A 19,195-nucleotide genomic window follows, 5' to 3' on the forward strand; every position below is an offset into this window, starting at 1 on the left:
CTGGGCTAAGGGCTGCTGCACACGGTGACCATAGAGCCCCGCAGGGGCTGGAGAGAGAGCGTCTCTCAACCCCTCAGCTGATGGCTGCCATGGAGGACCCCGCAATTTCGATGTTGCGGGACGTGCAACGACTACACGGTCCCTACTTCGACGATGAACGTCGAAGTAGGGCGCTTTTCCCATCCCCTCATGGGGTTAGCGGCTTCGACGTCTCGCCGCTTAACGTCGATGTTAACATCGAAATAGCGCCCAACATGTGTAGCCGTGACGGGCGCTATTTCGAAGTTAGTGCCGCTACTTCAAAGTAGCGTGCACGTGTAGACACGGCTTAATAGTCCTACTTACAACAGCTTCATTATTAAATAAAGATGCAGAGCTTCACCGTTTAGGTGGTGGTTGGTAGAATTAGCTGGACTTTTGTTAATCCACAGGCAAGCATGGCTTTGAACAAGCTCCAGGCTGCATGGGGGAGGAGGGACAGGGCTGAGCATGCCACTCTTGGCACCTCTACTGGTGGTTACTGATCCCTGTGATAGACAATCCCAGTCCCTCAGTTTTGCCAACCTATGTCAGGGTGAAAATTAAATGGAACCTTGTCAGTTTTTCCTGCTGCTATTGGAACCTTCTGACAGCAATGAAACTGGCAATATTGATCATGAATGAATGCCTGTACAGAGTTAACCCTTAGAAGGTCTCTGTGGGGAGCAGCCAGATAGGCCAACAGGCAAAAGAGAAATTCTTTTGAAATGGGAACAATTGTAGGCTAAGCGGTCTTTGTCCAGCTTCTGGGATTGCAACAAGGAGGGACTGAAAATGCTGATAAATCCAGTAAATATCCTAGCTACATCATAATCAGAGCATGGATATGTAAATAGAAAGGAAACCTTTAGTTAAATACAATTATTTTTTTTTATTTTGGATTTGGTGTGGGATTTCTCAGGCTGGCTGATGATTTTTTCCCCTGTACTCTAACTTCTAAACTGAATCCCAGGGAAGTAATTATCTGTGTTCTAATATTTATAATCTTAAATTGCTTTAATTACATCTAGTAACTAAGTCTGCTTATTTGTTCTATTGATATCTTCCATCTTTTGTTTTGTGAATAAATTACTTTAAGGCAATGATTTGATTTTTGCGTCCTAGAGAACTGTCCGTGTAAATTCCTGACTAAAGCAAGGTAAGGTATCAGATTACAGCTCTTTGTTTCTAAACTAGCTGCTAAAGAAATGGTGAAGCTTGGGGCTTACCCCACAGGGAAATATCCAAGTATGTCTTCCTGGGTTTTAAGGGGGGCTTTATCACTTGGTGGTGGCAGCAACGTATTTTTAAGTCTTTCGTGGGCCCCCACTTTCTGTACTTGGAGAGTCAGAGTGGGGAGATAGCCCTGACAATATTCAAATTGTATAGTTTATGAAAGTAGCCAACAGCTGAGGCAGACCATGTGGGCTATCTACATCTAAAAGCTGGGTCTACACGTGCAAGAAACTTTGAAATATCTGGCCCTCTTTTGAAAGCACGCAAGGAGTGTCTACACGTGAATCATGTTCTTTCAAAAGGAAATTGGGGGAATGCAGTGCAGACCTCAAAATCCCAACCCCGATCCTGTGTTAGGAAGAGTGTTCCCTTTCAAAATACTATTTTGAAAGAATACACATGTAGACGCTCCATGGCCAGCTCTTTCGAAAGAGGAGTCTGCCATGGCGGCGACCAACTGAAGCACAGAGATGCTCCGGCCCACAGCAGTGGGGCTCTATGATCCTTGTGTCTAGCAACCCTTAAAGTAATATGCACCCAGAAATCCCATGGCAGGAAACAGAGTGCGCTAGCAGCACAGCCATGAGCTGACTGTAGCACACCCTCTCACCGACCCTCCAACATTGAAAGAAGCATAATGGCCAGCAACTACCCACCAGCAGAGCCCTCACAGGAGCCCAGGACTGAGGAAGAAAAAAAAGGGCACCCTCCTGGATGGAGCAAGAGCTGAGAGACCTCCTCGGCCTCTGGAAGGGCCTCAGGAAAATGGGGGTCAAGCAGTGCAATGCCACAGCCTTCAACCACCTGGCCCAGGGCCTCTTCACTCAGGGGCACCCAGAGCATACTGCGGACCATATCCACAGTAAGGTGAAGCAGCTCCAGCAGGGCTATGTCCAGGCCCAGGATGACACCAGACACTCTGGGGCAGGTCCATCCACCTGCCCCCACTAAGGGAGCCTTGGGTCATCCTGAGGCCCCGGGACAGCTCTCTACCACCAGTTGTCCTCAACACATCTGCACATGAGCTACAACCAGAGGCTGAGGAGCAGCCAGGAGCTAGGAGGCAGACCCCATCACAAAGTGGTCAAGTGAGGAGGGAGACCTCACGATAGCCATGCCCTCTAGGCCATTCAGCTGGGTGACTGGGAGACAGGCATCGCCGGACATCATCAAGGCACCCTCTTGTACATACACGGCTGGGTGCACACCCTGGCCTGCAGGGTGGAGGTGACACACCTGTGAACTGGCTACACACATGACCTATGGTGCTGGGCCGAACACTTTCTGGTCTGGTGTGGCACCCAGCACCCCGTGACAGACACTGGCAACAGCCAGCACCTGCCCCTGTGGACAGTGCTGTGACCCACATGCATGGCAATAGGTAGTTGGGGCTGGAGAGCACCCGGGAGCTGTTCCACATGGGCCAGGAACCCCTACTGCCTGAAATGACCCATGGCTGCCATGCCTTTGGATGGGATGTGTTGCCCCTGGGAGGAGAGGATGTCACCACCAGGAGCGGGGGATGTCACAGCCCCAAAGGCCATAATATGGTACTGACACGCTGTCCTTCTCTTCATACAACTGCACCATCTGAAGGCCAGGAGAACCCCATGCCCTCCATCATCCCAGAGAGCCTCCTGGGGTTGTGGAGCGCACCCAGGCACCACCCCAACCGCAGAATGACATTGGGGCTTTAGCTGTAGACCCACTTAGTGGACAGAGGAGGATACAGACAGCCACCACCAGGTGAAGGTGTCGGAGCAGCACCTTCACCTCACTGAGGCCTACATGGAGTGGTGGAGGGTGGCCTGGGATAAGCTAATGGACAACCTGCAGGACATTAGAGGCATCCTGCAGGAGCACACGACCAACATTAGCTGCTTCCTTGGCCCCCCTGACAACCCCCCGCTGTCCCCCACACCGAGCCCTTCCCATGGCCATACCTCCCAGTGCTCCCTGCCTCATCCCAGCCCCGCTGAGGACCCCGGGAAGAAGGTATCCTGGCACTGACAGAGCTCATGGCCTTCCACCCCAGCTCTGGACTGACCCCTCCTGCCTCCCCCCAGGTTGAGGTCCCTCCTGTCCCCCATGGTACATTGTTCTCCTCCCTCCCTCTGTACATAGGTTTTTGTTCACTCTTAACAGATACTTACAGTAGTGGGTAGTTAAATATTTTATTTGACAAACACTCCCATGTGCTGTGCTCTTCAGGGAGGGATGGTGAGGGGGTGGATGTGTGGGTGTTGTGGTGGGGATGGTGGGAGTGGACCAGTGTGTGGGATGGTTTTGGGTGGGGGTCATTGGAGCCCATCAGCAAGCTCTGTCAGAGGGCCTGCCTGATGCAGGGTGCATCCTGGTGGGCCTGGTGAATGGGGGCAGCACCCAGCTGCTCGGACCCAGGGCAAGACTCAGCCGCCCATCCCTAGACGAGGGCATCCCCCTTGTCCTCCACAATATTGTAGAGGGTGCAGCAGACAACCACAACCTTGGGCATGTTCAGTACCCTGACCTCCAGCCATGAGAAGAGGCACCGCCGCCACCACCACCGCTCCTTAAGGTGCTGGAAGGCCTGCTTGATCACACTGCGGGCCTGGTTGAGGTGGATGGGGAATGCCTCCTGGACAGTGTTAAGGTGGAGTGCCTCATTAGCCGAGGCTACAAGGGGTAGGCCACGTCTGCCATCATGCAGAGTGGCATGGTGACATCCCCAACCGGAATCTCCCCTTGGGGGACGAAGGTGTCAGTCTCCATGCACTGGCACAGCCCGGAGTTCCAGAACACATTGGTGTCATGTGTCCAGCCAGTCCAGCCCACATAGACGTCCATGAACTGCCCTCTGGACTCCACCAGGTCCTGGAGTACCACTGAATGGTAGCCCTTCCAGTTCATGTACTGGCCAGCACTGTGTGTTGGGGCACAGATGGACACCTGGTCATGCAGAAGTTGTAGATCCATCTGGCATTGTCACACTTCCCCAGCACCAGGTGCTCCCACCTGTGGGTGCTGCTGGGGGGCTCCAGAAGTACCAGGGCCCCTGGGGGGGCAACCAGCGGGGTCCTGGGCAGGAGGACTCTACAGCCCCAGGGGGGCTACTCAGCCACCCGAGTAGATGGGGGGTGGCTGCAACAACTGTGCACAGCAGTGCACTCCATGAGCAACGTGTCCTCAGCCAGGAGCAGCAGCTGGGACTCCATGCCAGTGCACGATGAGCTCTGCTTGGCTTGGGGCAGCTGAGCAGCACTCAGCTCACGCAGGCTGAGGGTGTTGGGGAGAGGCTCTTTAAGGGAACAGCTGGCTGCAGCCCCAGAAGGGCTTGTCAGCCAGGCAACTCCATCCATGGCATTTCTGGCTCCCTTCTTTCGAAAGAGCGCCTGGAGCTGTGTGGATATTTCCTTTTGAAAGAACGCAGCGGTCTTTAGAAGGGGCAGATTGACAGTTTGATCCGCTTTTTAACTGTGATTGCTATCTTTTGAAAGCCACACTTTTGAATGCCCTCTTTCAATTCTGGCCTTTTGATAGGGTGCTTACGCATAGACACAGCTAAAGAGAAGCCAATTCAAAATGTACGTAAAGGTGTGGACAACCTGAGATCAGTTCCACTGGAGGAGGAGGAGAGGTGAAGTAGTGAAGATGCAGAGCTTGTCTACATGGAGACACTCATGAAAATGAATGTGAATTAATTAAAGGACTGAATGTAAAGTGGATTTGTTAAACTGCATTAAATCCATGCAGAATTAAATTCTTTCAGAATTAATTCTTTCAAAATTTAAGTTGCCTTAATTTGGTTTAGCTCAATTCAGTTTAACTAAGATACTTTAAATTCATACCTCTAGTTAATTTGGATTTATTCTTCTACAGGCTTATCTATGCAGTGGGATAATACACTGTAAGGGGGGGTGGAATTCTAAAGTGCATTCTAAGGCCAGGCAGGGGGTGGAGGGCAGTGATTCTAAAGTGATAGTGTATCATGTATTAATTGGTTTGCTGGTGTACACTAAAGTTCCTTAGTGTGTTTCCATGTAGCAGTTCTTCAAACAGCACTGAGCTGAAGTGCATAACCAGCTCATCACCCCACTGTGTAGACAAGCCCTGATTATACCCATGTAAACAAACCCAAGCGAGTGGTGGGGGAGATCGCTGAAGTATGCAAAATGGTATTTTTCATTTCTAGCAATCAGCGAGAGTTATGAGTGGTTTCAAATTGAGAAGATGCCTGTAGCTAGAAGCCGATAGAAAAAATAAAATTCCCAACAGCACCCAGGTACAACTTTATAGGAATATCAGCATGCTCCTATATTCCAAGAAGCAGGAAGGAAAAGTGGATAAAAGTCTGGTTGTCACTACTCAAGGGAAAAGGCCTAGTAAGTCTGCTCCCCCTTTCCATCTTTTGTATTGTCTACCAACTAGTAACTCTGGTGCTGTGGCTAGAAGATGAGCATTAAATGTGTCAAGCTCTGAATTTCAGCAGCTATTTTATATAAGAAAGAGTAGAACTTTAGTTTAAAATGTTTAACCACCACTGAGAGAAAAAAAAATGGTGTCAGGAAAAGCACTTTTTATGCTTCTATCTGGTCAAATTAGCATTTGAGCTGTAAGATCAATTTTTAGACATTAATATATATTAAAGAGCCATTAAAATAGTGTGCTTATTGTAAACTCACATTACAGATTTAGTATCAGAGGGGTAGCCGTGTTAGTCTGGATCTGTAGCAGCAACGAAGGGTCCTGTGGCACCTTATAGACTAACAGAAAACTTTTCTGTTAGTCTATAAGGTGCCACAGGACCCTTCGTTGCTATTACAGATTTAATACAGCATTAAGTATAAGAAAAATATTGATAGACAAGAAATACCTAGTTAAAGAAACAGGAATCACAAAAAAATGGGCTTAATCTCTTTCCATAAGAAAAGATTCAGCCATTGTGTTTCGTCTTAAATGTTTACCTTATAAGAATGTTAGTGTCATGCATACCTGGAAAATGATATTGACTTATTTTTCCAAAATTAATATTATAAATGGGAATAGCTATTTCAATAAGGAAACATTTAGCCTTTAACCTTCAAGTAGTTGATTCAAATCTACTCCAAAATTAATTTTCACAGAGGTTAAGGCCAAAAGGTACCAAGAGATAATTTAGTCTGATTTCCTATACATCACAGTCCACTGAATTTCCTAGTTACATCTGTACAGAGTCCAATAACTTATATGTAGCATATCTTCCAGAAAGACATCCAGTTTTGATCTGACAACAAATAGACATGGAGAATCCATTTGGTAATTTATGCCAAATGTTAATCAGTCTTATTATGAAAATTTAAATTTCATTAGCATCTGATGTCTGTTCAGGAACTGCATTTAGCCCGACTCTCTTCACAGAAGCCACAAGTGGAGCAACTTCCATATCCAAAGCTTCCACCACAACTGGCCTACGTGTTGACAGTTGGAGCTGCAAAGAAGCCAACTGCTGAAAGGACAGAGACTGAATAAACTGCTCACTCTGAGAATTGATCCTACCAGATCAGTATTATGGCCCCCCCCAAACTCCACCCCTTCCGTCTAAAGCCCTGCCTTTGTGCATGCCAGAGTCCTGAGCCTTCTCCTCCCCAGAACACCAGGCCAGCCCCAGTGCCTATCTGAGCCTCCTCACTCCTTTGTCAGACCCTCACACTGCCCACCACGGGCTCACCTCCTTTTCCTCAATCCAGCCACTTGCCTCCTCAGTCCCTTGCCTGAACTCTCCCACCCACTACTGGCTCAATGCATCTCTCCCCACTCCGCCACCCCTGCAGAGAAGGGATGAAGAAAGTAGCAGAAGCCTTGGGAGGGCAGGGCACAGGAGAGGAGGAAGACCGGGCACAGCAGGCAGCAGTTGGGTGCCTAATGGAAGGGACAGAGAAATCAGGTCTTAAGAGAGAAGAAAAAGGAACTAAGAACAGAGCCCTATGGAATCCCAGACTGTGGGATGAGAAGCCTCCTCTGAAAGTCCTGCTACTAGAAAGTAATTATAGGGGAAGGAGGAGAACCCGGAAAGGAGAGTCACAGAAGCCATAGGAGGACAAGAATCTAAGAAGAGTTTGACTGACTGCACACACAGGTGAGAGGCTAAGGACAATTATAATGGAGTGCTAGGTTCTGAGCTTCTGCTAGCAAGTGGGTGTTTAGGACTTTAGCAAGAACAGCTTTAGCTGAGTGGAAGACAATCAATCAGGATTGCTTACAGCCTCAGATACAATTGTAAGACAGCAACTCCAGAAAGTGTTTGCAAATAGTGCATTCAGCAAACTCTCAGAAGAAAGGGAGATGGGAGAGCAGTCAAACAGGCAAGCAAGGTCAATGGTGTGGATTTCTTTTTAAGATGGGAAATACTAAAGTTCACTTGTATTGTGACAAGGAAGAGGCAAGAGAGAGGTTAATGGGAAAAGTAAGGGAAAGCAAGAGAGCAGATGCAAAGAGAGGAAGAATGGGATGCCTACAGAATACAGGGGGTTAAAATACATGGGAGCCTTGTTCATAGTGTTTTCCCATCATGCTAAAACTAATAGGCATAACAAAACATAACCCAACATCATTGTCCTCTGTTTCATTCTGAAAGACGATGGAGGTGTGATCTCCTCTGCTGCTATAGGAAAATGGTACAAATAAAAGAAAGAGGTGAAGAATTAAATATCTGCTTCTTGTACATATCAGCCCTGGCACAAAACAAAAGAAGCAAAATAAAATTAACATGAATACAGTCAGTGACACTTGACTGCGGCTTCCCCAGGCCCTGTAGCAGAAACATTACAAGTCAAAGCACAGATGCAGTAGAAAAGAAAAAAATGCTAAAGTGGGATGGGTTGTAGGAACCAACAGAGGCTTGAAGAACAAATGTGAAGATGTAATGGGGTTCAGAGGTCCCCAAGCACTGCACCCCAAGCAGCCAGAAATGACAGTCAGTCAGCAGGTGGAACATGAAGTTTATTAGTTGACAGAAACACAGTGTAGCACAGAGATGTTAGTACAGCAGGCAGAGACTGTCATTCCCATCCACCTTGGGGAGGGAAGGCCTGAGGGGTCCCCCCATCTGGGGTCTAGCTCCCCCTCAGCACAGGCTAGCTGCCTTCCAATTCTCCCCTCTGCCACCTCTGGTTCAAACCCAGCTGGGCTCTTCCACATTCTCTGTTTAGGGACAAAGGTGTTACCTAGCAGCTTTCTATTTACTCCCCAAAACCCACAAACCTGGAAACCCTGGACGCCCTATCATTTCGGGTATTAGCACCCTTACCACCGGACTATCTAGTTATGTAGACTCCCTTCTCAAACTCTATGCCACCAACACTCCCAGCTATCTCCGCAATACTACTGACTTCCTGAGGAAATTACAAAACATCGTAAAAGTTCCTGACAACACCACCCTTGCCACCATGGATGTAGAGGCTCTGTACACTAATATTCCACACAAAGACAGATTACAAGCGATCAGGAATACCATCCCTGATGTCAGCACAGCCAATCTAGTGTCTGACCTCTGTAACTTTGTTCCCACCCACAATTATTTCTGATCTGGGGACAATTTACACCTTCAGATTAGTGGAACTGCTATGGGCACCTGCATGGCCCCACAATATGCTAATATATTTATGACTGACCTGGAGCAATGATTCTTCAGCTCTCTTCCCTTATTACCTTCTTTACTTACGATACATTGATTACATCTTTATGATTTGAACCCATGGCAGAGAGACTCTAGAAGAATTCCACAGAGACTTTAACAGTCTGCTCCCCCCCATCAACTTATGCCTCCACTACTCCATGCGAGAAATTCATTTCCTGGACACTACAGTACAATCAAGGTTGGCCTGGTTGGTACCACACTCTACCGGAAACCCACTGATCGCTATACTTACCTACTTGCTTCTAGCTTCCATCCTGCACACACAACTAGATCCATTGTTCACAGTCAAGCCCTTAGGTACAATCGCATTTGCTCTGATCCTACTGACAGAGACCGAAAACTACAAGATCTCTACCAAATATTCATAAACTTGAACTACACACCAGGAGAAATAAAAAAAACAAATGGACAGGGCCAGACAAATACCCAGAGACCAGCTACTCCAAGATAGGCCCAAAAAAGTCAAGAACAGAACACTACTGGTCATTACCTACAGACACCAACTGAAACCACAACGCATTATTAAAGACCTACAACCTATCCTTAATCAGGACGCCACACTCCGGAAGGCCCTAGGTGACAGGCCTGTTCTCTCCTACAGACAACCTCCCAACCTTACGAGGATTCTCACCAACAGCCACAGACTATACCACAGGAATACCAGTCCTGGGACTTTTCCTTGCAACAAGGCCCGTTACCAACTTTGTCCACATATCTATTCTGGAGATACCATCACTGGACCTAACCAGGTTATTCACAGAATCACAGACACATTCTCATGTTTTTCAACTAACATCATATATGCCATCATGTGCCAACAATGCTCACATGCTTTGTATATTGGACAGACTTCAAACTCTCTTAGACAAAGAATTAATCGGCATAAATCAGACATAACAACACTTCTGATTAACAAACCTGTCAGCCAGCACTTTAATGGAGTGGGCCATTCTGTTAATGACCTGAAAGTCTGTGTTTTATTGAAAAGGAACTTTCACAGCCGTTTTGAAGGAGAGGCTGCTGAACTCTCTTTTATATTCAAATTCGACAATTAACATGTGGTTTGAACCAGGATGGCAATTTTCTAGCTCATTATAGGGGCTCTTATGCATACTTTGCTTTATCTAATTCTTGACTCCGCCCCCCCACACCTCCTTCTGCCTCTCTGCTCTCTGATTTGCTCATCTTGATAATTTTTCTGATTTGTCAACCTTGATTACTAGCTTTGGTTCTCTGTGCCTTAAACATTGAGTCTGTTTTGGTATGGCTATGATCTGAAGAAGTTGGTCTGTCCCATGAAAGCTCATCACCTAACAAATTATTTTGTTAGTCTTTAAAGTGCTACTGGACTGCTTTTTTGTTTTGATGGTATATAGACTAGCACGGTTATCTCTCTGTTACTGCCAGCTTAGGTCACAGACAGCAGGGGATCACCCCTAGCCTGTGTGAACTACTCAGCCTGCTGCTCACACACATCCCCCAGTACATTACAGAAGAATGCAGAAATTTGGCCTACAGAACACCACTTGGTCCATCACAGATCTGCGCAAAAATGCTCATAATGATGCAAAGATGATCAAACAGTTTACATTAGACTTGCTTTCAACAAAGTTAGTTGTTGTATGGTCTTCCACTATGCCAGTTTTCACTTGTGCAATATCGACAAAGTGCTGGTGTTATAACACCAGCAGTGCAGGGTCTACTGTCCTACAGTGGACTGATCACTACCTAAAGTGGTCTGCCAAGTCTGTTTTCTTTATGGCAATGCACAGTATTCATACTTGCAGAAAGCAGCACACTGAACAAGTCAGACCATACACAGCGCAGTTCATTTGCATATTATTTCACAGCAATCAAAATATTTAAGCATGTACTACGAAAAGGCTTCTTGAGAAGATAGTCACAAATCATGATCAAATAACTTATTAATCCTCTTGGTTAAGCTAAATGGGATCAAAATACTTAGAATTCTCACTGTAAAGCATGTTTTCCAGAACTCAAATTATTCTCATAGATCTCTTCCTTATCCTTTCCAATTTTTCACCAGGAATTCCACCCTTAATGCTGTTTGAAAAGGTAATACTATCTCCCTGCAACTTAGTCTTCTTTCCAGCAATCACATTAGTCTCCTTAACCAAAGCATAATTCTGTGGGAAGTCATGATCGGTAGGTTTTCCCACAACGATGTCCAAGTCCTTTTCAGAATCAATGATTTCTGCAATATCATCGCCTATCCCATAAATGTCATCTATCTTCTTTGTTCTTATATGTCTGATGTTGCATCTAAATATATTAATACATATGTTGTTCATATGAGCCCAGTTTACCAAATGATCCAGATTACTCAAACTACCCAGTTTTACTTATTACTCCAATATTTACAGTTACCAGCTTTTGTTTTCCAAGCCTAACAGAAGGGTGATGAAGAATGCAATTACTCATCTCCTAAAGCAGCCCCAGCTGATGCGTAGCTCATATTGTTAGTAGTCTCACCTACTCATAGTTTATTAGACCTGAACTTGCAGTTGGCAAACAATGAGTGAGAGAGCTGGGGGCTTTAATGGTATATGCAGAGAAGGAAGTGTGCAAATACATCAGGAGGCAAAGACAACAGCCACATTTAATGCTCCATAATTGGATTCAGACCTGCAAATATGGAGCAGGAGGCATCAAGACAAGGGAGGCCTATGGCAAACTCATGTCTGGGGAGGGATTTTAAAGGGAGGGGAGGAGCAGAAAGATGACTCAGTCAATGAGCTAGGGATGTTTGCCAACTGAGGGAGCTGTTGGATTGACGGCTGCCAAAGACTGTACAGGCAACTTGGACAGCTGTTGATAATGCTAATGGGAGGTGACCACACTAGCACTTGAGCTGAAATGCAATCAGTTTTACCTCTACAAATTACAGGGATGACTCAGTTATTCCAGATGCCCTTTAATAACCAACTGAAGTATTTGTCAAAACAAAACAAAACAAACAGTCAAGTAGTACTTTAAAGACTAACAAAATAGTTTATTAGGTGAGCTTTCGTGGGACAGACCCACTTCTTCAGACCATAGCCATACCAGAACAGACTCAATATTTAAGGCAAAGAGAACCAAAAACAGTAATCAAGGTGGACAAATCAGAAAAAAAAATTATCGAGGTGAGCGAATCAGACAGTAGAGGAGCAGAAGAAAGGGAGAGTCAAGAATTTCTGCTTGCACACAAGTGTATTTCAATGGAGGGAGAGCAACTGGTGTCAGTGCTAGTAAATATCTCCAATACAGAAAAGGATTACAAATATATGAGTTTAGAAGCAAGAACTTCATCTTCTTACAGGTCTGAGGCTCAGAAAATGTTCTGACCCACAGGCTAGAAAACTTCCCCTGGCAATCAGCTGCAAGCAGGTACAGGTGGCCAGGATGGGACACTGACCGAAAAACATATGAGCAGGGCTACAGCTGCCCAGCCACCAAGGGTAAACTCAGTTATACAGAGACTCGTTTTCCCACTCCCGGGGGAAGGCGGCACTGTCCTTTGCTCCCGTCTCTCTTTCCTCCTTGCACCTCCCGGCGACTCTGCTGCTGCCTCTGTGAAGTTAATATCCGAGCAACTTAACAGCTGCTCAGCCAACGGAGCAGCCCCGACCCCGCTTCCGCCCCAGCAGCCGGGGTGGGCAGAGGGCAGCCCCGCTCGCCTTACTCCCAGCCTCAGAGGAAAGATCCCGCCTTCGCCCCGCCCCTTGAGACCCCCTAGAGTCGGGGAACGAGCAGTCACCTCAAGGCTCCTCTGTCCGCCCCCGGTAGCCTCCCAGCGCATCAGCCTCCCCGGTGGATTGCGGCAGCGGCAGGCGCTGGCCTGGGTCCCTCAGCCCGGGCTTCCCGCCCCTTCTGCGGCTGGCACTGACCTTTCCGCGGGGCCGCGGCCCGGGCCGGCAGCAGACGGGCGGCGTGTCTGGCTGCGGTAACCAAGGGCGACATGGGCGCCGCCATCTTCCCGGCAGATGCCGGTCCTTCCCCACGCCCTGGCTGTGCTCACAGGAGGAGACAAGAGCAGAGCCCTGCCCGGCCGGGCCGCCACCGTGCGTGACACCGCCCCCTGCACGCGGCAGGCCCCGAGCTTTGCCCCGCCTGCTCTCCCTCCGTTCAAGGCCCAGCCGCCTCCTGCAAGACCTACAAACCCCAACATGCAACGCGCCACCTCCGCTCGTAGAACGGCGGGAAGCGATGCGTGCTGGGAAATGTAGTTTGTTGTGGGCGGCGAGCAAAGCGGGTCGCGCCCTAGGTGAGCCTCCCTCATTCCTGCGTGTCATGGGCAGCCCCCGTCCTCCTTTTACCTGGTGACCATTAATTAGGAGGTGGGGGCGTGACTGAAGGTATCTGCGCGTTGCTCAGGCAGGAGATGGGGCCGTGTGTGACTTTTCCAGCTTCGTGTCTTGTGGGGAATGTTTCATGTCCCTCTGAATCCCCGGCAGGCAGAAGGCGGGTCTTGTAGTGAAGCGTAAGGCTGTGGCTGTGTTGGAGTCACACATAACAATGGCCCCACTGGCTCAGATCTAAGGTCCGTCTAGCCCAGTATGCTGTCTGCCACCGGTGGCCAATGCCAGATGCCTCAGACGAATGAAAAAAGGTCAGCTCACTCCTTGTGTGGCTTGGCCCGCTAAAGTTTGAAATATCCAATATATTTAAGGATCTCGAGATTATTAATAAGGTGGTCCTGGGAATAAGTGGTGGTTGAGAGAAGATCTTGGCACTGAGTTGTTAAGGACATAGGGCCAGGCTCTCTCCCCCAATCAAATGAAGGTGAGCTGTGATAAGGAAACAGCATAAATGCTGCCTCCTGCTTCATAATAGGAGAGATACCAGCAGGAGAAGCCTGAGTCTCAGTTGAGGAAAAAGGCTAAGTGAGGGAGAAGCTGGCTAAATTATAACCCAGTTCCTGAAGAGTACTGGGGCAGCTAATAAAGTTGACCCTTTGTATAAAAAATAATAAATCAAGCCCCAGAAAGAATGCTCCTGGGAAGATGTACTTCTCCTTTCATCCTCTCTACCAATCAAGAGCAATGTAATATTATCTAACCAGAAAGGCTTAACAGTCAAAGTAGATCCCGAAATATTTTATAGAGGCAGAGAGAAGTTGGGTCAAATTCAGAGGTGAGTCTAAAAACATCTATAGAATTTCTAAGTTGATGTAACTTACTTCTTTGTCACACAAAAATGGACAATATCAACAGCAGCTTAGACTTCCTTACTTTTATCTCTCCCAATTTACTGAGAGGTAAGTAGGTTTTAGCTAACCTTCCTGTATGATAAAAAGTTAAGTCTAAGCATCCATGAATAAGTCTAGAGCTTAATGTTGATTGTAGATTCACAGTTCCAGCTACAGTATCACACAGGTAACTTCGAATCTGCTGCAGTGAATATGAGACCCACTAGGAGGCTCCAGAGTGCAGACCGGCATGGGGAAGGAGAAGAGCTGTTCCATTTTAGAGGGCCTCCTTTTCATAGTATCTGAACACTTCACTATCTTTAATGTATTTATTCTCACTACACCCTCTGTGGTAGGGGAGATGCTATTATTGCCATTTTACACACAGGGAGCTAAAGTACAGAGATAATAAGTGACTTGCTCAGGCAGAAATTTTGCAATAGACCAGGGAATAGAATCTAGGGGCAGGTCAACACTAGGCAGGTAAGTTGAGTGTAGAGATGCAATTCTAGCTATGGCAGTTGCATAGCTAGAATGTACTTATTTGCAATCTGCTTATCTGGCTGTCTTCACAGAACTTGATGGAAGCTGATCTGGCCTTTTCCTCTTTCTAACCAGTACTTCCCCCCTTATGGGCTCTGCCAGTGGTAGAAACTTTCCCATCAATCTCCCTTATTCCTTATGATATTGAGTACAGGGATCAACTGCCATCCCCAGATAGTTCAGTTTCATGCATCCAACCAGGCACGTGAAATCAAACTACAGAAGATCAGCTCAGTCAGGGTCAATCTTCCATGTATTTTAGATGTACCCTGAGTCTCCCATCTGAATACCTTAACTACTGATCCATCCTCATTCTCAGTGTCAAGCTCCTCACCTTTCCAGAAACCTGTTCATTAGATTCTTCTTGTCTGTCCTTCTCAATCTCTATGTTAAATTTTCCAAAAGCTATGAAGTCAAGAGCAAGACAACAGCATTGTTCGTGTGATTTATTGGATTCCATCCCTGTCCTCTTGAAGGAGATGGAGTTTGTGGTAAAGAAAACAGAACAGCAGTGGGGCTCCTGACAGAGGGTAACCAACTCTTTGGATTCCAGCAGTCAAGAGAACTAGGTAAAATGATATGATATAAAAAGACTTTGTTCTAAGCAAACACTATTGAAGCACAGGGGGAATGAAGGAAGCTATTTTCAACCACAACTTTTGTGTCTAGGTTATTAATTGCATAGCTGACTGTAAGCCCTTTGCTCTTTTTCCTTTGTTGGGATGTATGGATTTGTATTCACACCATACTCCCTGCTTGTACCTAGGGGCCCAAGCTGGAGAAGCTAATGATCCAATTGCAGACCAAATTTTTTGATGAATCCTCGTCACATGCTTCCTGAGCATATGCTAAGAAAGAATGGTCAGTGGACTCTTTGCAAAACTGACTTTTCCTCTTATCTCTCTGAAGTCAAGGATGTCTGCAGTGCCCTCTGCAGACTGTTGATTGTCTTTCCAGCATAGCAGAAACACACTCAGCCAGCAGATTTGAACTTCAAGTGTTGTCCTCTGAGTACTTAGTATGAAAGGGAAAAGCTGAGATAATTTCACAGTCTTCTCATGCTAAAAAGAGGTACAAAATATTTTTGATTACCAGAGAGAAATCAGGCTGTTTTCACTGATGCATAGCTTTATGACATCTGTTTCCCATAAATTACTTTGTTGTGCACTGCTCAACAATTTCTTCTAAGACTGTTTATAAGTGATACTTCAGTGCTTTAGTAACAAAGAGGAAGCCGTGCTAGTCTATACACTATCAAAACAAAAAGCAGTGAAGTAGCACTTTAAAGACTAGCAAAATGGTTTATTAGGTGAGCTTTCGTGGGACAGACCCACTTCTTCAGACCATAGCCAGACCAGAACAGACTCAATATTTAAGGCACAGAGAACTGGTTCTCTGTGCCTTATATGTTGAGTCTGTTCTGGTCTGGCTATGGTCTGAAGAAGTGGGTCTGTCCCACGAAAGCTCACCTAATAAACCATTTTGCTAGTCTTTAAAGTGCTACTTCACTGCTTTTTGTTTAGTGCTTTAGTTTGCCTTTTTGAGAGAAAGCAAAATATGTCCTTAATGCAATTACTAATTTTTAAATAGTTAGGATATTGAAAATACTAACAATTATTAAAGTGCATTTTCTAACATACTATTTTAAAATTTTGTGATGGCTCAAAACACATTTTCAGTGCTATATACACCTGGATTAATAGTGATCTAAAATGTCATTTATATTACATCTTGAAAGAGTTGATTTTGGTGTATTTCCTTTCTATCCTGCCTTTATTGAGCAGTGATTGGTTTTGACTCATTTTGGTAGAGTATATACATCAACACCTGTGCCCATTTAGCAGTGAATTCCAGTACAAATCACAGGGAATTGAATAGACATCTAAAAGAAGCATTACAATTGTTGCAATATTTTTAGAAACTCAGACAAGGAAATAAACAACTTCAGTAAAAGTAATTTAAATAACAAATAATTTTTCTTTATAAATTGCTTCTCTCCTTGAGAACAAAGAATAAACAAAGAGATGAGCCTTTTTTTCTTCCATTATTAACTCAGATCACAATATGAATGGGTGAAATGTCAAGAATAATTGGAGAAAATCACAGCATAATCTTCAGCAAAAGCATGTGATTTATTTAAATCGTCACTGCTTTTCTTAATAGGTCCTCTGTTTAACCTTGTTATCCAAGAAAGCATGCAAAAAGGCACATTTTGATTAGTTCTGAAATTGTTAATTTAAGTGCATGTACTCTACTGTTGTGTTGTGAACCATAACCTAGGACACCTTCACATTGTGAAACATCAGTACATTACACTGTGACCCTGAGATGCTGCAATCGCGCCAGAGTATGCCATCAAAACAGTTATTTTTCCATTCAAGTAAAGTATTTCCCCATTCATGGTAATGAGGATTCTCTTGGTTTAGATCATATAATGGGTACAGATATATTCTTATCTGTAGTATTTTGACATACCTCAACCACGTCCCTCTTTGTTCAGGTTCAAAGAATGGGATTCCAACTGGGCAAAATGTAGGTTTTCATTAAGGAGCTACTATCAGGTTAAAACTCATTGGACAGATTCACTATGGGTTGCCCAGAGAAGTGTAAATTATACCTCCGTGTGCCAGCCAGGACCACTGAACCCCAAAGGAGATGGGTGGGCCTGAGGGTGGTAAGACAATACAATCTCTGCTTGTCCTCCTCTGGGTTTCTACATGAGAGCAGCTCATTTGCATTTGATGCTCCATGACAGCCTCATCAATGGAAGCTGATCTGGCTTTGTGCTCTTTCTAATCAGTACTTCTCCCCTTTTGGGCTGTGCTGGATGCCTCTTGGCAATCTTATAGAAGGGAATTTGTAGTTGCTTTTCACTGCTGCAGCTTCCTCCAAAGGCCATCCTGTTAGTAGGAACCTGTACCAATGTTTATGCCAGAGAATTTAGCATAAATATGGGCTGATTTTAGCCAAATTTTTAGGAGAAGAAATCAAACATTATTACCAACTAGTGTGGCTTATGATACCTAGATTAATAAGAATTTTACAAGTCTAATTGACTTTTCACTGTCTAGACTGTTTGGTTTACATTTTCCATTTCACTGGACTTAGACAATAAACTTATATGAGCTGTCCCTGAACAATGACTTTGTGGAACATCCTGGGAGTTGCAAGTATAACACAGCAGCTTTAACACTTGATGTCCTGTCCCCAATGGTACTGCAAAGGCAAAGGATGTAATGATGCTTAACTTTCCTAAAAGCCATTGTCCCACAAAAGTGGTGTGAGCACCTCTGCACTCTTGGAAGAAGATTTGCGTGCAGACATGAAGCACTTCATAGGCATGCTATGGTAGTTGTGCTAATGTGTTTTTATATAGACTAGTCAAATTAGACTCCTTAGACTGCCTTAAATCTAATTTACTAAAGTGAAAGGGAGTCTGATTTGATGTAATTTATATGTCAAAGGGTCAGAAGTGAAAACTAAACTGCCTCCTAGGGTAGAAATATGAGTGACTCAAATGGGAGAAGTAAGCAACAGAGAGGTAAATTTGGGACTTTTCCTTGTAAGAATGGAAGAGGTTGAGAAAATACAATATTTTTAATTATAGATTCCCTATATCTGTTCTTTTTTTTTCCGTAAAAGATGAGGAGAAGGTAAGGGCATTCAAATCTTATGCACCTGAGTACTAGTTGCCTAGTGCAAGGATCAGGAACTCAATTTCTCCATATGATGCTCATGCAATTGATTCAGTATATTATGCTTTTTTTTTTGGTCTTCCTCTGAGTCAGCATTCTCCGTGATTGTGAAGAATCCTTGGCCAAATGTATCATCATGGGCAGCTATCAGAATGCTGGAGAATCTTGAGTGGCTAATAAAGAAACCTGGTTCTTTTCTTATTAAACTGTAGAACTGTAAGGAACCTCAAGAAATCATCAAGTCCAGTTCCTTGCACTCATGGCACCATCTAGATAACCCCTGACAGGGTTCTGTCTAACCTGCTCTTAAAAATCCCCAATGATGGAGTTTCCACAACTTACAAAGGCAATTTTTTCCAGTGCTTAAATGCCCTGACAGTTGGGAAGTTTTTCCTAATGTCCAGCCTAAACCTCCCTTGCTATAAAATAAGCCCATTTCTTCTTGTTCTGTCATTAGAGATTAAGAGGAATATTTTTTTCTCCCTCCTCCATGTAACAACCTTTTAGGTACTTGAAAGTTGTTATCATATCTCCTCTCAGTCTTCTCTTTTCCAGACTAAACAAACCTAGTTCTTTCAATCTGCCCTCATAGGTCATGTTTTCTCGACCTTTAATTATTTTTATTTCTCTTCTCTGGACTTTCTCCAGTTTGTCCACATCTTTCCTGAAGCATGACACCCAGAACTGAACACACTATTCCAGTTGAGATCTAATCAGCACAGAATAGAGAACTACTACTTATATCTTTCTTACAACACTCCTGTTAGTACATCCCAAAATGTATGTATGTTTGTTTGTTTGTTGGGCAGGGGGTGGGGTGGGGGGTTGCAACACTATCACACTGTTGACACATATTTA

The 19,195-nt window shown here is 45.2% G+C and overlaps 1 protein-coding gene across 1 annotated transcript in view; it reads right to left on the reverse strand.

Annotated features, from left to right (window-relative positions):
• The window catches only part of AFG1L (AFG1 like ATPase), a 124,665-nt gene extending 111,724 nt beyond the window's left edge, over nt 1–12,941 (reverse strand). Inside the window, exon 1 of the mRNA XM_074988827.1 lies at nt 12,799–12,941. Coding sequence (XP_074844928.1) covers nt 12,799–12,883 — 85 coding nt within the window. The 5' untranslated portion in view covers nt 12,884–12,941. The remainder of the gene's footprint in view (nt 1–12,798) is intronic.
• Nucleotides 12,942–19,195: the final 6,254 nt, after the last annotated feature.

Source organism: Carettochelys insculpta, chromosome 3, assembly GCF_033958435.1.
Source record: "Carettochelys insculpta isolate YL-2023 chromosome 3, ASM3395843v1, whole genome shotgun sequence".
In the NCBI taxonomy this organism is placed as follows: Eukaryota; Metazoa; Chordata; order Testudines; family Carettochelyidae; genus Carettochelys; species Carettochelys insculpta.